A 19841-nucleotide genomic window follows, 5' to 3' on the forward strand; every position below is an offset into this window, starting at 1 on the left:
ATTAGTATTTGGTTTTCCAACAGGCTACTAAATAATTTAACAAATTCACAGGGTCGAAATGACACAACTCATGCAAAAATGTATCTCATAGATCCAGCTAGAGAATGATTCAAAGTAAAAATGATTCTTCTCTTTGTAAAGACAAATAAATAGGTAAACAGATCAATTTAAGCCATAGTCTACTTTTAGGCCTAATTTCCTCTTCAATCCTGTCTTAACTAAAATCTTGAGTTGAATGAAATTTTAAAAACAAAACTCGTAAATGCATTTTTTTTTTTTTTGCAGTGTTGTAGCCTACTATAGGCTATTTCTTTGATCGAGATATCATTTTGCTGCATCGTGTTGCTAGAACAACAATATAAATATATAAATAAAAACAATGCGAGATGTATTTATTCATAATATGCTAGTGTTCTTGCCAAAGACGACCACAAAATTAAGGTCACACATTAAGGTTTCACTGACAAAAAAAAAAAAAAAGACAAACAAAAAAGAAATCGAAATCGTGAAATGAAATCGTGCATAATCATTATCATTCTGTTTATACATTATTGTTGTGCGACACATACATCATAACTAAAATAATAGCTAATGATAGACTAATAATAATACATTTTATGTTACAAAAAGATAGTTAAAAGTTGTACATATCTGGTAATAGTAGTGAGAATTATGTATATATATCTTTTTTTGCCTTTTACTGTTTATACAATTAAAAAAAAACTTGTTTCTGAATTAGCCCTAAAATGATCAAATGTTTATAAACTCGAACACGGTGGCTTTTTGTGGTAGATCTTCTCAAGGACGGAGAACAATCGTTTTTCAGTCTGTTGCGCCATCATGTGGTAGGTAACTAACCGCATAATTGAGTTATTACGAGGAGCGTCTTACGACACTGTCAAATTACTTTATATGATCTGATTGTACATAGGTTGCAATATGCAAAAGTGCGATCAAAAGTTTTTGATAAATTAATGACGGAGCACAGATAATACTATCAGAGTTCAGGTTTTTTTTTTAGATAATGTAATAATTGTAGACCTGTTAATACAGTAAGCACTGCTTTACCTTGCTTTTTGTTCTTATTAATTTTATAACAAAGACACATACAGCAATTATTGATGACAGTAATATTTTATTGTTTACTCAGGTTTAAATGGCAATAATCATGATACCTTTTGTTCCATTTTACCCACTTCTCAACCCACCCTACACAGCATACATCTTCATCAGCACTAGAATCTTTAAATATAATACAATCAGAAGCAAGCACATTCTTTTTATTCATATAACAAAAATATATACTTATTTATGAGAGAAAAAAAACTCCTGATCTGATGGATTTTAGTTTTTAACATTAGCGTTTTAACATTTAACAGTATTTGTGAAACATTTATTTAGTGTCTGTCTTGGAATTCTATACACACAATTATTTATGTGGTATCATTGCACGTCTGTAATCACAAAAAAAGTTATTGATTCCACTAAACATCGATTCTATCAAATAATAACAATAATGTATAATATTAGATTCAAATATAAATAGCCTTTAAAAGAAGTACATTTTCAACTACTGCCACATCAAGGCAGAGAAGGTCAAATCTGTTATGTAAAAATCATTTTTTGAAAAATTTCATTAAGGCGCTCCTGTTTTTGGACTTGTCCTTGGCTCCATTCTCAGCCTGGTTTTGTGGTGGAGGAGGTGGGGCGAATGGTGGGGGTTGGTTCCTCTGTAGACTTCTTACAATTTGGGTCACACTTACTGAAGAGAGAAAAAAAGTTTTTTATTTTTATTATGATTCAGACAAACCAGTGACCATCTGATAAGAGATAAATAAACCTTTATCCATCACAATAACATTAAAAAGTCATTTTCATTTTGATTGACCACCTTGTTGCATTTGAAAGTCATTTATGATCACAGTCCAAGCCTTGATACTAGAGACTAATTAATTACCCTTCAGTAATTAGATTTTACAGCCACATTTTGAGATGCATGACTCATAGCAGGTATGGGATCTCACCTGAGTCTTGGCTCTCTCCTCCTTCAGGATAGCGGTGTTTGTTGTAATAAGTGTGGGGAGGTTTAGGTGGTGGCTCTCTCTCTGTCTCACAGCTCTCTGTGGAGTCTTCTGTTAATACAACTCCACAGTAAGTGTTAAGCAGAAGCACACACATTGGCACACATAAACGCACAGAAGTACTCAGGCTCTGTTTTTTCTCTCACCCTTTTCCTGGTTCGACTTTGTGGTGGAATCTTGTGTGTCAGATGTGTCGGCTGGCACAGACTCACACTGCACTGTGCTTTCTCTACTTGCTTCTGTGTTAATTCTGTGTGGGGACAAACATGACAATGATATGAGCATGCGAGAAAACCTAGCTGTCCAATAATCTGATTTATTCAGGAACTGATAATATGTAAATGGGTCAAAGACAAATAATGTGATAAAGAAACAAAGTAGTTTAAGAATTATTTAAGTGAAAAACCAAGAAGTCAATAAAAGTTTCAGTTTAAAGAATTAATATTGTCCAGCTATTAAAAGTGAATATATTTTCCATACACTTTTAAGAATATGTGAGTGTGCACATCTCAATCAAATAATTACTAATTCACAAATATTACATTTTTGGGTTAGAATCATGAGACATTTTACAATCTGAAGTAACCTTGCCTTGTCATAAAAAGGTAATATTATTTTATAAGCGACTTACTGACCTTGACATACTGTCATGGGGGCTTGCAAAACTCCTCTACGATATAATTTCCTGTTTTTTTTTTTAAATGTTTATATACATTGGTTGCATCACTGAGTTGTATTTTTTTCCCCCCAAATATTAATAAGCAGAAAAGCAGTTTTGATAATGCGAACACCACTGTTCATAGTAGGGTTAGTACAATTTTATTTTGTTATTAATAAAATGAATAATTTACATACGCTAATATACTAAAAGTGACAGTAAAGATATTTGAAATGTTACAAAAGATTTGTATTTCAAATCAAAGAATCCTGAAAAGAAATGTTTGTTGAGCAGCAAATCAGACAATGTTTTTAGAAGGAACATGTGACACTGAAGACTGGATTATACATTACTGTATTATGGATTATATACATACTGTAATTATTTAAATTATAATTATATTTCACAATATGTACATTCTACTGTAATTATGATCAAATAAATTGCCACCTTGGTAAGCTGGTAAGCATAAGAGGCATCTTTCATAAACATTAAAAAATTGCACACTTTTGAATGGTAGTATGTGTATGTATATATATTTTTGTTGTTCATCATTATTGTAGTTGTCAGTCATTATTGTTGTTTATATAATTTTACCCAAGACTTTCTGAGGACACCGTTGAATTTGTGCAGTTCTGAAGCTCCTTCAACCACTTTTGCTGTTCTTCTTGAGAAGAGGCGGCAAACAGATAGTGACTGCCATCACTCAACCTAAACCAGAGAGTCAAACAGATTATAGATTTGTTTTCATCTGACACGTGAGCAGATGTTCCTTTCACAATGGCAGGTGGTGTGAATCAGAACTCACATGATTTTGAATGTGTTCTCCTTTCTCCTGTAGTACGGAATGTCTTTACAGACTGCTTCAGCCAATGTAATCGGTGGCCAGCGTGTACAGTTCTGTAAATGACATGGATTAAAGAGAAAGTCCACAAAGTCGACCACAAAAACATCTCCTTGAATTGATATAATTATTGTCATCATGTGGTGGACTCACAGATGCAGGGTTGTCTGCAAAAATAATTGCCTTGCCTGTCTGGATATATAGTTAATTAATAATAAACATAGCTCTCACTGAGTCCCTCTTTCACTAGCGTGTCTAGCCAAGTGTGTGTGACTCCATGTTGTGTGTGTAGACTCATACCTCACTGGCAGCATCTTGGTCTTTAAACAGATTGAGTGTCTCCTCTTCCAGTAGTGCATAGACTGTTTCCCAGTGATCCAAGCCCTGATCCAAACCAACAGATCAATGTTACACCATTAAGTGCTCTTACAGAAACAAAACCACACTATAAACAAAGAAGTGGAGCTAAGGATGTCAGAGAAAGCTTTTTAATCAATATCACCATTGGTGTTGGTTGGAAAGCTTACTTTATTTCGTCCTTGCTTCAGTTTAATCTCCAAGGTACCCTCCATTTTGGCATGTCCTGCTCTGATCTAAAAAAGTACACTAATTACGGACCAAAAAAAAGGTGGAATCTAAAAAGAAAAGCACTTAAATAGCATTTACCTTGGTGGCAACAGTCATCCCTATTGGAGATTCAGTAGAAGTGGATGTTTGTACTTCTGGGTCTGAAAGGGGAGATGACTGAGGTTTTTCTGGTGGGGTGGATGAAAGAAGGCTTTTATCCGCTGAGGTTTGGTTGTCCACCATTTCTTCATCTTTAGAGGGTGGCTCAGGGGGTTTTGACGTAGGAGGACCCAGCATCTCTTTATCAGGGGCTGATGGTTTCAGACACCTAGGAGTTATCTTTGGTTTAGTAATGACTTCGACGGAGGGTTCGGTCTGTCTCGGAGTATCGACCTCATCTTCAGATGTGGTATGGTCAATCTTGGGGGCATTGTGTAAATAATGGAGTCTGTAAACAGCACTGGAAATTTCTGAGGATGATTCTGGGCTGTCTAGAACAGAGGTGGATGGTTTGTTGGTGGCAGTTACGATATCACTGTCACTGCTGCTGTTTCTCCTGAGGCCTGATGCCACTCTTGACACCACAGAGGATTCATTTTTACCGCTGCTGCTTCTCGGTGGGACGGCAGACCTGGCTGTAGGGACTCGGGAGGGTGTGGATGACTTATCGCTCTTGCCACTGCTGTTCCTTAGGACAGGACTGGTCAGCGAGGGACGTGGAGGCAAAGCTGGTTGCTCAGATGGCTTTCGCTTTAGGGAAGTTACACGAACGGGCTTGTCCCTACTGCCACCGCTCTGAATTTCCTTGATTTTCTTTTCCCTCTGGGACACCAAAGAAAGAGCAGAGAAATTACAAAAAGGTGAATCAAAACTGATAAATGTGGATGTTTCTATCCTTTGTCCTGTTTTTGAAACACTTTTGCAAATATGCAGTTAAAAATCGAGAGTAATGCTAGTATGAGTGAGCTATTTTATACTTTTACCTGTATTCGTCTGGCTTGAAGGGCATTAAATCTCTCACTCTGAGCTTGAATCATGGCCTCCAGATCCTCCTGCTTCTTCATCAACTCCAGAACATCTGAAACGGAGTCCTGTCCACAAATTCAGTACAGTTAGATTTGATGAAGCTGTTTTTGAAGCGAAAGGGAGTCATATGCTGCCTACATATATGTAAACATTTTCCCCAAAATTTTCCCACCCCATAGTCCTCTGCTTTGAGCGTGCTCTCATAGGTGTTGAGCCAGTGCTCGGCCTGCTCCAGCTCTCTCTGCAGCTGCTGCAGTTCAAGGTCTTCCTGATATTGAGCTCTCCTTTCGGCCCAGGCTTCCAGCACTCGCTCTTCCAGGTCCTGGAGCTCAGTTAGACGGTCCTCCAGCTGCACATACATATAGTGACTTCACATACTTTTTACAGGCTTATTTTCATCTGCTTTGACCAGCATAATGCTTTTATAAGAAGGTTCACAATGAACACTGTACATGTCAAATCACGTTTTGTTGTTAACTAAACGTTGCTTGCTTTGAGCCTTTTCTTAACCTACCTGAATACGTTTTTAAAGCATCTCAGACTTTTCATTTAAACTCTGAACCCCCTGAAATGTGCACATGGACTCAGGGCAAAATCAGGGCAAAAGTTGTGTATTGTATTCCAGCCTTTAGGCGTGACTGTCATACCTCGTGACTCATGAAGTTCCCCTCTTCCATCAGTCGTCTCCCTTCGTTTTGAACCATTTCTGATTTGTATAATTGCCTGTCAATCTGTGTGCGGTACTCTTCGTGTCTTTTAATGAGCTGCTCCAAGTCTTTAACCTCACCTCCAACACCCTCCCCTGTCATTAGAGACAGTGTCTCCTTAAGCCAGCCCCTAAGACACAATCAACAACATCAATGTAAACAGCAGGACAACACATGGAAAACAGCGAGAGAGAGAGAGAGAGAAAGAAAACATTGCATACATCAGCTCTCTCCATTCAGTCAGATATCTCTGAACAGCCTCTGCCTGTTGGAGTCTTTGTCTGCGCTGGTTGGCCTTTTCCAGCAGGCTCCTCCAGATCTCCTCCACCTCCTGCAGCCTCTTGCTCAAACTGTCCCTCACTCGAGGACACTTGCGGACCAGTGCTTTGCCTTCCTTTTTTCGACGAGACACGCCTTCTTCTATCACTGCAAGGTCTCTCTGATGAAACAGAGATGGTTGTACTATTTTAAAAATCCACCTGTGGTAGTTTAAATGTTTTCAATTGAACATTAGGCTGATAGCAACAAGTGCGTATGAATATTGGGTACCTCCAAGCCTTCATGTTGGCGGATGAGAGCTTGGACACTCAGCAGGTCATTCTCCTGCTCCTCAGAGTCCAGAGCCACCTCTTTCTCATTCATCCAGCTCCTAAGCTCATCCAAGTCATGGTCAAACTGGTGAACCTCTCGAGCGGAACGCAGGTTCTGTCAAAACATTTCCTTTTAACTCCCAGAAGTGACTCAATTTGCAATATCACTGCCTTAGAAGAGTCGCTGTTGTTATATATTTTTTAATATTACCTCTGCTCTTGCTTTCATAGCCTTGTTTAAATCCTCCCAGAGCTTGAGTAGATCTCTCTCTTTCTGCTGTGCCTCTGATGACTGCACTGTCTCCTTCAGCTTTTGGACTGTACTCAGCTTATTCTGGCCCAGACTGCCGACCTCTTCTGCAAAATCCTCAAACTTCTTCTGCAGTGCCTAACAAGAGCACACGTTGATTTAAAAACAATTCTGATGATTAAAATAGTTCTTACAGCTAAGAAGGTTGTAAAGTCTGACAAGTGCAAAGTATCTTTTTATAAGTTACCATGATAGAGTTACAGTATATGAATGTAGTATGACTTCTAATCCAAAGTCATTTACAATTAATATATGGAAAAAACGCAAATACATCAAGAATATATTCATCATAAAACTGTATAGTGTTTCTACTCTCTATTTTTGAGCCAATCTTACCTCCACCCCTTCCAGATCTTGTCCAAAGTCATCAGACTCTGCTGTGGTTTTGCGAGAAAGTAGCCAGTTCTGTAGGTCTTTGGCTTCTCTCTCAAATACGTAGAGATTGTACTGATTCTCCAACTCTGTGCGACGTTGAGCAGACAGTTGCAGTAGTTTCTCAAACCCACCATGCATATCTTCAAGGCTCTTACTCACTAAATGACTGCAAAGACACATTATAAATTCAAAACATTATTATTTGAGGTTTTCAACTTCAAAGGTACCATTCAAAAGTTTGGGGTCGGTAAGGTTTTTTTTTTGTAAAGAAATTAATACTTTTATTCAGCAAGGATGGAATAAATTGATCAGAAGTGACAGTAAAGATATTTTTAATGTTATAAAATAATTCTATTTAAAACAGATGCAGTTTATTTGAACTTTCTATTAACCAAAGGATCCTAAAAAAACAGTATCACTGTTTCTACCAACATATTAGACAGCACAACTGTTTTCAACATTGATAATACTGAGAGGAGTTTCTTGATCACCAAATCAGCAAATCTGCTGACATCACTGATAGCAAAGCTATTACAAAAATCAGCAATTAGCTCAATTAATCAATGCTATCATGACTCAATAACTGCACCTGTTGGAATGTTGGGACTTTTCTAGATCAGTGCCAGTTTTCAGGAGTGCTTCTACTTTTCCACACTGGCTTTCCAACTCCAGGTCAACTGTGTCTAGTTTCCTGAGGAAAGCTTCAGTGGCCTCCTCACTCTTTCCATAGTCCTTGGACTCTAATACAGGCCTCTGCTCCTCCATCCATTGCTCCAGTTGGGAAACCTGGGTCATTATGAAGACACATCAGACATCAGATTTAATCATATGTATATGAATCACATTACAGTGTGAACGGGTAACACACCTCTGAGAGAAAGGTCTGGATTTTCAGTGCTTGTTGAAGCTGGCGATCCTTATTCGCTGACTCTTTCTTCAAAGTGTCAAAGTTCTTCTTCAACTCAGCAAGTTTTTCACTGATCTCACGTGATGCAAAGTGTCGTCCTCGCACCAGGTTCTGTCCTGCCTCCTGCACAGCCATTATTAGAGGGGTTCGGCTCTCAATTTCCTGCATCATAACCTATAAGAAAAGATATCGGTTTATCAGAAATGGCTCTTTGTGCTTGCTGACGAGTCTTGTAACAAAACAAAACATCAGTTTATTAAAGCAGAGCAGAATAAAAATCTACCAGGGTTTTGAAGCACCAGTTTAAACATGCATACAGTAAGTATTCCTGGACCAGACTAACCAGATGTTTTTTGACTATGGCTTGTATACTCTGCAGGGAGGTGCCCCAGTCTTTTGTGGCTGTGGCCTGCAGCTTGTCCTGAATCCACAGCAGCTCATCCTCTAAGTCCCTGTAGAACTGGAACAGCAGCTGCCATGACTCCAGAGTTTCCCTGCGGGCCTGAAGCGGCTCAGCCAGCCCATTATACCTGAGAGAAATTATTAAATGTCAGTGTTTTCCACTCAGTCTGTCAATCAGATGAAAAAAAAACATAATACCACATGCTATGGGATTACATGTAGTATGACACAGCAATTATGTGGTGTTTTAGATCATTCGACTGACATTTCAAAACTCGTGAATAATGGCCACATTAATATTTAATCTTGGAACGTCAGTATTGCTCACTTGTAAATAGCGCTTATCAAATAATCCATGTACATAAGAGCTTATCAAATCATTTACTTTCTTCATTATCAGTTTTCGTGCCCACAGGATTTTGACTATGGACTTCTACCACATTTAAACGTCATTCAAATCCATGTGAAGGACTCACTAAACTTTCTACAGTAGAATGAAATTGGGGCTGAACAAAAACGTACCTGTTGACCACCTTCCAAACCCTCTGCTGTATATTTTCTGCAAGGAAGTTGCCTTGAGAGCTGAAGTCTTTGGCTGTGTCCACCAGCCCCTGGACTTTCTCCATGTGTGCATCTACCATTTCCTCCAGACCCTGCAGGGCCTTAAGCAGCCTACTAACTGAGGCCAGGTCATTACCGTAGTCCTTATTCGCCACTTCTATCTCTACTGTCCCAAGCCACTCCTCGATGTCATCCAAAGAGCGCTGGAACTGCAATGCCTAGAGGAAAACCACATTATCCAAGATGATATTTCAGACCGGCATTAGTAAATCTGAATTGGCTTTGTCTGAAAGTCATGAAGATATGTTGGTGTATCTATTATTCATTGTCAGGGAACAATGTGTAAGCAGCACCTCTACATAATATCATGTAGATTCAGGAAAAAATCAGTTTCAGTGTGCACACTTATGCCTTGAGCTTGAGTTTTAGCATGCTGTACCTGATATGCTTGCTGTAGGCGTAACTTCTTTTCCTTGCAGTTGCTTAAAAGCTGGTCCCAGCTGTCATCAACGTCCTTTATTCGTGGTTTTATCTTGCCTTTAGCAGGATGACTGGAAGCTAGCATATTATCACCCTCCTGAGGAAAAAATTCATGTTTTAGCTGTTGATGCTCCTTTAAGTCTGAATTATACACATACAAAAAGATTAAGAGATATTCAGACATTCTTTAAGAGTCCAATGCCGTACTTTTATGAAGGTCTGCACTCTGTTGCGGTTGGCCAGTATCTCTGCCTCAAAGCTCTGTTGTTTTAGTAGCTTAGCCTGCAGGTTAATAGGATCTCTCCAGCTCTCATCAACAGCCACAGAGTTCTTCTCATTCAACCATGAAGAAACCTTTACAAATGAGAAATTGACTTTGTAAAAGAGCTACTGATGTGTAAAATCAAACTACGTACAATTTATTTTCCACATTCAGCAGGAGCTGTTCACTTCACACACCTCATAGCTTCCTTCCAGGAATTTCTGCAGCTGTAGAGATTCTTCCAATGCTTTTCGTCTGGCTTTGCTCATTTCCAGTACTTTGTCCTTCCTTTAAGAAAGGAATTTTACTTGAACAGTACATTTAATATTTCTGATCTATAGACCTTTGTGAAAAAGAAGTGTGCTTAATTGTATCGAATGTGCGCTTGAAGTGTACTTCAAATCTTAAAAGTGCATTTGTACTTGCAGATAATATATTGATGAAATAAAAGGCCATTTTGTAATAATATGATAAATAAAAGTTGCACTTCGTGATAATGTCAAATGAAAGGTTTTACTTCAAAGTATATTTTAAATAATTATGTTTTAAAAATCTTTTGTCATGTTTTAAAGAAGTACACTTATTTTGATGTTGACTTAGGCACATGTAAAGTACTTAATATTTTAACTGTACTCTGTTATTTAATATTATATTTAAAGTGATATATTTTAAATATATTTTAAATGTGCTAAATCGAAGCTTCATCATTGAAAATGTGTAATTACAAATATATTTAAATACATGATATACAATAGAAATGATGTTAAAGTATATTTTAGTTCACCATAAGTGCTTGTCAGCACACTTGTCAGTACACTTCAACAATATTTCAAAGACATCAGAATTAATTATGAAATTACATATATAGATATGTATACGTAATATGTCATTTTTATTATATGCGATTTATATGATATGTAATTTCATGATATGTCCTACTTAAGTGGGTTTTCTTGGCTTACTACATACCTGAGCAGAATAGCTTTAATCTTCTTCTTGATGTTGTCAGAGTCATAGTGCTGTGCCTGTATGAGCTGCTGAGCATATCTGTCAACCTCTGCCACCTGCCCCATCTGAGCTTCTAGAGAGTTCTCAAACAAAGCGTGCTTCCTCTGAAGAGCCTCCACCTCTGACACTGAACCCTGCAATGACCGTGTGAAACACCTTTCAGCATCCATTTTCAAAGTTACAGAGAAGAAAACAACCAAGGGCATTTAAATGAGGTCAAAGAAATTGATCTCTTACCCCAAGATCTTCGTTGATCAAGAAAGCCTCCCTGTTACTCATCCAGCTCTCAGTCTGGTCAGCATAGCCCAGGAATATCTGCAACCAATCAATATCTCATTATGCTTCACATAATACCTCACAGAATAAACAGAACCTCAATGAAGCAAAACCACCTGCTGTTATCTTAAGTCACCTGGAGCTTCAGAGCTTGATCCAGAGTTTTCTTTCGGTCCTCCCAAGCTTGAGCAAGCTTAGTTTTGGCGTCCTCCAGCTTGCGTAGGGCTTCTTTAATCTCTGCTGAATCGCTGTGTCCAGACTTCACAAGATTTTGTCCAAAACTCTTAACCGAATCTATGCGTTCACTGCGAGCATCAATCTCAGCCTGCAATCATTAAATGTTGATATAACACATGTCTGGTATCATATAACATTACAGTACGTCATCGTATGTAAAACATTATAAATTACTGTATAATTCACTGTATTAAAAGTCACTGTAAATGAATTAATTTTAGCATTGTATTTTCTGACAGAAGAAGATAAGAACATACAAAACAACAGCAATCTGACTAAAAAAAGTTGACATGGGAAAATTATCATGGTCACATGAACTGAGAAACTGAATAATTTAATAATGTATATATATTTCAATACCTTCCAGTTCTGGTGCTCTAGTATGAAACTCTCAGCTTCAGTCTTATTCTTAGGCAAGCCTTTCTTCACCATCTCGGCACTTTGCTTCAGGGTCCAGTCCAACAGGAGGCGCTGGTTAGCTTTAAACAGCTGCAGCTGATGAGACTCTTGCAATCGTTCCTTCCTACCAAAACAATATTCAATTTATTTTCTCATTTAATGTATATTTTAAATACATTTCACCATGTTACACTATTCAATCATAATATTATTATTATAATTATTACAATAAATGAAGAATATAGCAACTAATGGTTGCATGCATACCTTCGTTTGATTTCCTTGTCTAGCTTCACTAAGGCAATGTTGACCTCTTCCTGCTTCTTACTAAGTTTGTCAGCCAGATCACAGTGTCTCCTTAACCGATCTTTAGTCTCCTTCTCCAGGGCCTGGTTTTACAAATTAAGCAATTATGTTCTTTGTAACCCTTCTTGTAAGCAGACTATCTTTAGTGAGTTTCACAAACCCTCACTCTACAGCATATAATGCACCATGAATGGTTTATTTAAAGGCTTTTGTACGTACAGCAGTTACTAAACAGGAAGGTGCTGAGAGATTTTCTAAAAAGCCTTTAACCACAAAGCAAGCACACACAATAGATACTGTATAGGACGTGCTACCCACAGTGCACTGATTAATATGGATGAATGTGTTCTTTGTATAACAGCTGTCCAGTCTACTCACAGTGCCTCTCTCTTGGATGACTCTGGCCTCCCTCTCCATCTCCTCATGCCTGCGAATAAGGTTTTCCACACTCTCCACATCCACTCCACAGCCCTGTCCCTGGAGCAACAGCATCTGTGACCGAAAAATTAAATCTTTAATTAAGCATATGTCATTAGGAATATATCATTAAATATATTTAAAATATTGTTATATTGAAAATGTATGTGTAAAATACATTTCAATTTTCTCTCATATTATGTTCAAAGCCAAAGTTGGGTTCAGATTCAAAAACATGTAATCTGATTTCTCTCACTTTCTCTCCAGCTCTGTCCCGGACTTCTTCTAGCTCTCGAATCAAGGCGTGGATCTCTAGCGCTGCCTCCAGCTTCCGCTTATAGCTGCTCAGGTTGCCATGAAAATTACTCCATCTGTTGGGAAGGTGACAAGAAAGTCAAAGCAAACAACAATATGCTAGATATATAACAGAGGATGAGTGTATTTTCTTAAATGAACATGGATCTCAGTTGAAAGGAGGATGTACCGTTCATTGAGCTGCTGCCTACGCTTTCTCACAGTCGCCAGCTCATCACTGTTCTGTCTCTCTAGCCGGGCTGCCAGAGTGTTGATTGTCTTGATGTGAGCATCATCAACAGTCACATCCTAAGGGATGAAAACTACTTAGTGAAAGAATGTTACTGCACTAAGCAATATGCTGTATACTGCTGTTACATAACACAAAACCTACAGTATGTAGTTAAATCAATATGTAGTTTTTCTTTGTAAGGTTCATATTTTCCCAACACCAGACTTACTCCAGAACCTGAGCCTCTGAATTCACTGAGCTTCTTTAGCAGCTGCTGACCATGTTCATAATCCTCCCCAACATCACCAACATTTATCATCACTTCCTACACAGAAAAGAAACCGAGGTCAGTGAAACCAAGCATTAATTCAGGGTATACCAGTACTTTACATCAAGGCATGTTTTCAGCATTTTGTTATGGAATGGCCTCATTTATTTACCTTTTGTCTAATCCAAACTTCAACCTGTTCCACTTTCTGCAGGAACTCAAGAAAATCACGGTTATCCTCAAGAACTTTTCCACGGGCCGCAACCGCTTGCTTCAGATCCTCCCAATGAGTGATCAGCGCAGAGACGGTCTGCTTTATCTCCTTCGATTTTGGGTGACGCAAGGTCACCAGCTCATTTCCAGCCTTTTGATAAGTATGTGACAAACTATGTTAAATATATTTATACTGACCAAAAGAAGAACAAATAAATATAGGATTATCTCTGACTACTGAGCCAACTTGTGACTTGGGTACAGCGACTTACCTGCTGGACAGATTCAATGATATTTCCATGGGCCAGAATCTCTGCTTCAAACACCTGATGCTTCTGCAATATCTTCATTTTAGTCTGAAGATCGCTCATGTCTATTTTGGAGTCTTGTGTTTTATTCATACAGTCTGTGATCCATTCCTCTTGCTAAAATACAAATAAATATCACAAACCAACCAAATAATTTGTTTGTTTCTCTTTGTTTAAGATCACCTGGACCGGAAATTACAAGTACTGTACCTCTGACACATCTCGGTTGAAAATACAGAGAAGCTTTGAGATCTCAAGATCCTCTCTGCGTTTATCCGACAGATCTTTGATGTGTTCCCTTCTCTCCTGGAGAGCTTTCAGTTTGTTCTTAATGTTGCTGCTTTTTTCTCGGTTCAAACCTTCTGTCCTTAAGCGTTCTGCTGACTCCTGAAGAGCCACCATCTACATGACATGATAAGATATTCATTCATCTATAAAATGTCACGTGTTTGATGCTTCAGGCCACACTGTAGGCTGAAGACCAACCCACCTTGTCTTCCTGAGAATTAAGAAGTTTTTCAAAGGCTTCATGGCGTTTGATCAAAGTTTCTACATCATCCACTGTTGTTCCCAAATCACTGTTCTTCAACTGGATCTGCAAAGAAACAGATGTTGCTAGCCTTAACATTATGAATGTCTAACTACAAACTTGATTCTGAAATGCTTGTCAACTATGTAATACTATATGGATATTTATTTAAGCGGTCACCAGACCAGATATTTCTTACACGTTGAAATGTAAATCAAAGTAGCTCCTGGTAGTTTATAGGAGCACTGACCTCTTGGGAGTTAGTGATCTTTTCCATGTACTCAGTGTCTCTATAAAACACCTGCTCCAGATATGTGCTCTCCAGCCATTTCTGCTTGGACTGCCAGTTATCAGAAAGCTTCTCCTTCTCTTCTTGCAGAGCTTTGAGTTTCTCCTGGATCTGATGGCCACACAGGATGTATTTGTTATGTATTTAGAGTTTATATTTATGTCAATTTAATAAACAGTTTGTATTGTAGTTTAAATCGGACAAATTTGAGTTTCTCACCTCTTTACCATTAGATGTGTCATGCTCTAGCAGGTCCTGGCCCATGGATTCAGCCTGAGCATATGTCTCCTCACGTGCCACAATCTCAGCCCATAGCTGCTGGTGCTGAAACAACTGCAAATCGCAGGTGGCAACATCTCGGATGGATTCCTCTGCCTTCATCCCACTCAGCACCTGCGAGCACCAGAGGGAGTAGTCCTGTGCCTGGAGAACAAAGCAATACAAATGTATTAAAAATTAGTTTCAACCAATATTTTGGAATATTTTGGAATTTTCCAACAAATCAAAAGAAGGAGTTTAAAATCTTGATGTTAAAAACATATGTCAAAGTACTATGAACTGGGTGTAGCGTACTGTGTTAAGGAACATGTAGTGGTCCTTAGCTGACCGCAGCTCCTCCTCCCTGTGCTCCATGTGCATTCGGAGACTTTCCCAGCTCTCCACCACCTCCCGCTGCAGCTCCTGCAACCCCACTCTCAGCTCAGGAGAGCACATGTCCAGAATGGTGTCAGTTCCATCCAACAGCTCCTGCAGCTATAAAAGAAATCAAAAAGTTTTAACAGCCTGAGAATGAGTTTGTAATTTATTTACTTTTTTGCTGCACTAATTGTTTCTTAAACCCTTTACTTGTTAAGGTTATCTCTATTTTCTTATCTTAAAATAACTTATGTATGTTTTTAAGTTTTCTTATATTGATTAAGCTTATGTATGCTGTTGATTGTTTTGTAAACCTGCTGTGGGTGTAGGGGACTGGTTGAGCATGTCTTTTGTTTTGTATATTTGTGTGTGTACATGTTTTGTACAGTTGTTTTGTTTATGTTGTTGTAATATTTTGTTTTTGTGTTTTAGGACCCCCTTGAAAATGAGATGTTACATCTCAAGGGGCTATCCTTTAAATACATTTAAAGTAATTATTTCAAAAAAATCCTTACATTTATAATTTTTTTAAGTTATAACTAAATCACATAAACTCTCATATGCTGTCGACCAATCAGACGACAGGGCGGGAAAAGGTTCAAGGGCAAGGCTTGAAGGAAAGGTGCAAAGAGGAGCAGAGTGATATAGGAGTGGGGACAAATACGGGGAAAAGAATTCGTCAATTATAGTATTTCAGGATTTTGGACAATGGAGAGATGTCACCGAGTCAGGTAAATAGTTAATTGTTTTCCAGCACTTAGCGCCACAGACAGAGGAATAGGCAACAAGATGAGGAAAAGATCTATCAAACCCTTACTGACAAACTGAACCAGCAAAATAAATAAAACTGCATCACTTACAAGCAGAAATCCAAGTGAGATGAGCTCAAAGAGACATAACCGAGTCATCACTTATTATTCATACCCTTTACATCGGATTAAAAGAGACTGATACCAATTTTTAACCACAGTCCCTGTTCCTCAAAAACTATAGCCTATATAGGGCTATATATATTTATATAATAATTCTAATGCAAAAATAAGTTGTCGAAATGGTAGTGGATAGTTATTTTTAGTAAGAAACAATAACTTAATAATTTTTCCCTTTAGGTGACACCCACTAGGTGTCAGTATACTGTAAATTCAAATAGCCATTTCACCAGTGCAAGACACCTGTAATGAATGCTCTCACATCATACCTGTTGCTCTGTTCCAGCCAGCTCATGTACAAGAGCTTCATGTTTCCGTAGCTGAGACAGCACTCCCCTCAGATCTTTGGCTATGTCATCAGGAATGCTTTTGTACCTCTCCTGGTACAAGATATGTGACGTGAGCACCAGGGCATATACGTTTAGCGTATTATTTAACAGCATGACTTAAAAGCACAGCTGGAGTGGATACCTTTATCTGTCTTAGTGCATCAGTCAAGTCTTTGTAGAATTTGTGACATTCTTCAGATTTACGTAGCATTTCTTTACGATCTTTAGATAGATCCTGCAGCTCTTCCCATGATTTTCTGTCATAAATTAGACTTAATGTAAGTATGAACTGCAAATGATATCTGTAGACTGTAAAATGATGTCACTACACAGGTCTGATACATCACAATCAAAAAATATTTTATTTGACACAAATATGTGACCCTGGACCACAAAACCAGTCTCAATCTCGAAATTAAGATTTATACATCATCTGAAAGCTGAATAAATAAGCTTTCCATTGATGTATGGTTTGTTAGGATAGGACAATATTTGGTCGAGATGCAACTATTTGAAAATCTGGAATCTGAGGGTGCAAAAAAATAAAAATATTGAGAAAATCGCCTTTAAAGTTATCCAAATGAAGTTCTTAGCAATGCATATTACTAATCAAAAATTAAGTTTTAATATATTTACAGTAGGAAATTTACAAAATATCTTCATGGAACATGATCTTTACTTAATATTTTTTGTATAAAATAAAAATCAATAATTTTGACCCATACAATGTATTTTTGGCCATTGCTACAAATATACCCCACCGACTTGAGACTGGTTTTGTGGTCCAGGGTCACATATGAGATTACTGTATTTATTAGTTTGTAATATTTTGTTTTCCCTATCACATGCCGTTACCTGAGTAGATTCTGTGTTTCTCGGATGAAGCGGCTCTCAGGATGATTACTTTTGATGAGTTTGTCAGCCAACTCTTCACAGGTGCGCATCCTCTCCAGTCCCACCTCCAGCTGCTTTAAGAATACCTCAAATCTCCCACACAGTTGCTGTCATGAAACAAGAGGTACTTAGACAGATCCAGATCACAGACAACATGCATATCTGATACAGGATTAACTTGATGAATCATATTGAAATTTGAAGAATTTTATGTTTAAAATAGGAAATTAAGGTTTCAAATATTAGATGCCAAGGAGCCCAACATATGATAATTTCTAGGGTCAAATAGTATGTTTGAAAACAATTAGTAAAAAAAATATGACAAATAAGTTTGAAGACAATAGGTTGTAATAATTGGCTTTTATTTTGTCACTGTACTAAAGCCATAAAAGTTAAAATATTAAAAGGCATAAAATATAATCCAGAAAATATTCACTTAAGTTGATAGTGTATTGTTCTTATACCCACTATTGAATTAATGTAGATGTATAAACTTTTAAAATAAAACAAAAACTGATTTGTTTATTAATTTTGACTATTAAGACTCTGGCTGTCATTAGAATTTAGTGTAGCTATTAGTCTCTAGACTTATGACCAAACAAATGAAAAATTAGTATCAAATTTAGTAAATGTTTTTAAAATTGTGTTAAAAATATTTAATTATTATCCTAGCTGTATTAAAACTATGACCACCATAAAATACCTTGCCGTTAAATAGTTTTTTCTTTCTTTCAAAATTTCTTGACCCCAACCCCGAATTAAAGTACAGTGCAAAGTAGTTTGAAGGTAAATATACAGGACATTGAAAAATCACTGATTTGAAGGTAAATATACAGGACAATGAAAAATAATTTGACAAGTCTGCAACAGATCGATAGTCTCACCAGTGCATTTTCATAATCACTCCCAAAGTCATTAGAGGCAGCAATCTGTATCTGCTGAGCAATCCATTCCTCCAGTTCAGCAGACTCGCGCTTAAATTCATGTAGATGTAAAGTCTCTCGCAGCCTCTGCTCTCTGTTGTAATGAGATATGTTTGTTTTAACACAGCAAACCAACATGAGGGTGTTTACTTATATTAATTGTGCTGTTTTATCAATTGATAGTTACTTTACCTGACTGTCGCTGAGTGCTGAACCTCATTTAGCTTAGATTTCATGTGGTTGTAGGGCTTGTTCAGCTCCTCTAAACCCCACACACGTACAGCCTGCTTAACGTTTGACTTGAGTTCATCTACTTGAGCAGCAAGTACCTCAATCTGCCCCTCCACTGCCTGAAGCAACAAACCAGTACGTGTTAAGGTTATGTGTTAAAACCTTAAGCTATTGCATTAGTACAAGCCAAAGATTACTCACCTTGTGCTGCTTTATTAGACTCTGTGTAGCTAATTCAGTCTTGCCATAATCAGTGCTGACCAAAGCTGATGTTTCTGACAGAAGGGTTTCTAGCTCAGTGCAGTCAAGCAAAATCTGAACATCAGAATGAAAATGTTATGAGTAATGGCTTGAAAACTTGACCAAAAAAACTGCAAACACTCCTACACTTTTACCTGCTCCCGTGTAACTGCCTTGTTAAGTTCGCCAGACCGTTTCTCACATAACTCCTCTAAATCCTCCCATTCTGCAATCAGTTGCTCACACCTCTGCTGTACCTCCAGACCATTCCACTGATTGGACCGGGCCATGGCTCGTCCTCTGTCCAGCACTCGTTGCAGGTACTGGCTGTGGCCATTTACCTCTGCCTGCAGATCCTGGAGGATTTTGAAAGATTTAACAGTTATAATGAATACACCTTCACACTGGAACTTTACAAGGAAATGTATAGTCATTTATTTAAAGTTATTAAAACTATTTTTGTATTCATACTCAAATCTAATTGCACCTTGTGTTTCTGAAGCAGGCTAACTGCCCCAGCCAGAGATCTTCCATAGTTTGTAGTATCAGCTACAGGGTGATGCTCTGATATCCAGTTTAGCTCTAGGTCTACATCATGGTAAAAGCTATATAAAGCCACATCTGCCTCTAACTGGCTCCTGCGATGATCCAAAGGTTTCTGTAGAGACTTAAATCTGGCAATTAAAACAGAGGTAAAGGCATCTTAAAGTATGCAGATAAAGCAACAGTTTTATATTGATTGACCCTGCATATACTTATAATTGATCATGAATTTATTAGCTATTGTTTCCCTAAAAACAGGAAATTCATGCAGGTAGGTTTTGACGAAAAATGAGTACTAACAGTTTCAGGTAAGTGTCAGTCTCCCTGAGAATGCGTTGAGAGTCAAAATGGTTGGTCGCTAGGTGTTTGGCACGGGTGACAATGGAGTTGATTTTTTCTGCAAGTTCTTGAGCCTCCTCCTCCAGCTGCTTGTGCTCCTTCAGGAGCTGTCTGCTTGAACGAAGGTCATGACCCCTGATTGCATTCTGTAACATTCTCTCAATTGCCTCAATCTTCAATTTTGCATCCTGAAAATATGCAGATACTTTAAAATATAATAATGAGAGCGCA

The 19841-nt window shown here is 37.9% G+C and overlaps 1 protein-coding gene across 1 annotated transcript in view; it reads right to left on the reverse strand.

Moving 5' to 3' along the window:
* Positions 1-1332: 1332 nt before the first annotated feature.
* LOC107697655 (spectrin, beta, non-erythrocytic 5) overlaps positions 1333-19841 on the reverse strand; it is a 30408-nt gene continuing 11899 nt past the window's right edge. Inside the window, exons 24-70 of the mRNA XM_016498456.1 lie at positions 19572-19798; positions 19216-19402; positions 18884-19084; positions 18690-18803; positions 18450-18607; positions 18219-18351; positions 17296-17441; positions 16583-16697; positions 16381-16491; positions 15120-15299; positions 14766-14969; positions 14508-14657; positions 14219-14323; positions 13939-14130; positions 13693-13845; positions 13380-13571; positions 13169-13264; positions 12898-13016; positions 12670-12784; positions 12375-12488; positions 11958-12079; positions 11652-11814; positions 11191-11379; positions 11016-11093; positions 10740-10912; positions 9968-10058; positions 9716-9862; positions 9468-9605; positions 8990-9246; positions 8409-8595; positions 8027-8239; positions 7748-7944; positions 7120-7324; positions 6685-6861; positions 6433-6588; positions 6105-6322; positions 5824-6013; positions 5349-5525; positions 5134-5241; positions 4250-4972; positions 4111-4176; positions 3884-3967; positions 3548-3639; positions 3337-3450; positions 2228-2331; positions 2025-2132; positions 1333-1762 (exon numbers count right to left, since the gene is read on the reverse strand). Coding sequence (XP_016353942.1) covers positions 1617-1762; positions 2025-2132; positions 2228-2331; positions 3337-3450; positions 3548-3639; positions 3884-3967; positions 4111-4176; positions 4250-4972; positions 5134-5241; positions 5349-5525; positions 5824-6013; positions 6105-6322; positions 6433-6588; positions 6685-6861; positions 7120-7324; positions 7748-7944; positions 8027-8239; positions 8409-8595; positions 8990-9246; positions 9468-9605; positions 9716-9862; positions 9968-10058; positions 10740-10912; positions 11016-11093; positions 11191-11379; positions 11652-11814; positions 11958-12079; positions 12375-12488; positions 12670-12784; positions 12898-13016; positions 13169-13264; positions 13380-13571; positions 13693-13845; positions 13939-14130; positions 14219-14323; positions 14508-14657; positions 14766-14969; positions 15120-15299; positions 16381-16491; positions 16583-16697; positions 17296-17441; positions 18219-18351; positions 18450-18607; positions 18690-18803; positions 18884-19084; positions 19216-19402; positions 19572-19798 — 7635 coding nt within the window. The 3' untranslated portion in view covers positions 1333-1616. The remainder of the gene's footprint in view (positions 1763-2024; positions 2133-2227; positions 2332-3336; positions 3451-3547; positions 3640-3883; positions 3968-4110; positions 4177-4249; positions 4973-5133; positions 5242-5348; positions 5526-5823; positions 6014-6104; positions 6323-6432; positions 6589-6684; positions 6862-7119; positions 7325-7747; positions 7945-8026; positions 8240-8408; positions 8596-8989; positions 9247-9467; positions 9606-9715; positions 9863-9967; positions 10059-10739; positions 10913-11015; positions 11094-11190; positions 11380-11651; positions 11815-11957; positions 12080-12374; positions 12489-12669; positions 12785-12897; positions 13017-13168; positions 13265-13379; positions 13572-13692; positions 13846-13938; positions 14131-14218; positions 14324-14507; positions 14658-14765; positions 14970-15119; positions 15300-16380; positions 16492-16582; positions 16698-17295; positions 17442-18218; positions 18352-18449; positions 18608-18689; positions 18804-18883; positions 19085-19215; positions 19403-19571; positions 19799-19841) is intronic.

Source organism: Sinocyclocheilus anshuiensis, unplaced genomic scaffold (assembly GCF_001515605.1).
Source record: "Sinocyclocheilus anshuiensis isolate Anshui unplaced genomic scaffold, SAMN03320099.WGS_v1.1 scaffold446, whole genome shotgun sequence".
In the NCBI taxonomy this organism is placed as follows: Eukaryota; Metazoa; Chordata; class Actinopteri; order Cypriniformes; family Cyprinidae; genus Sinocyclocheilus; species Sinocyclocheilus anshuiensis.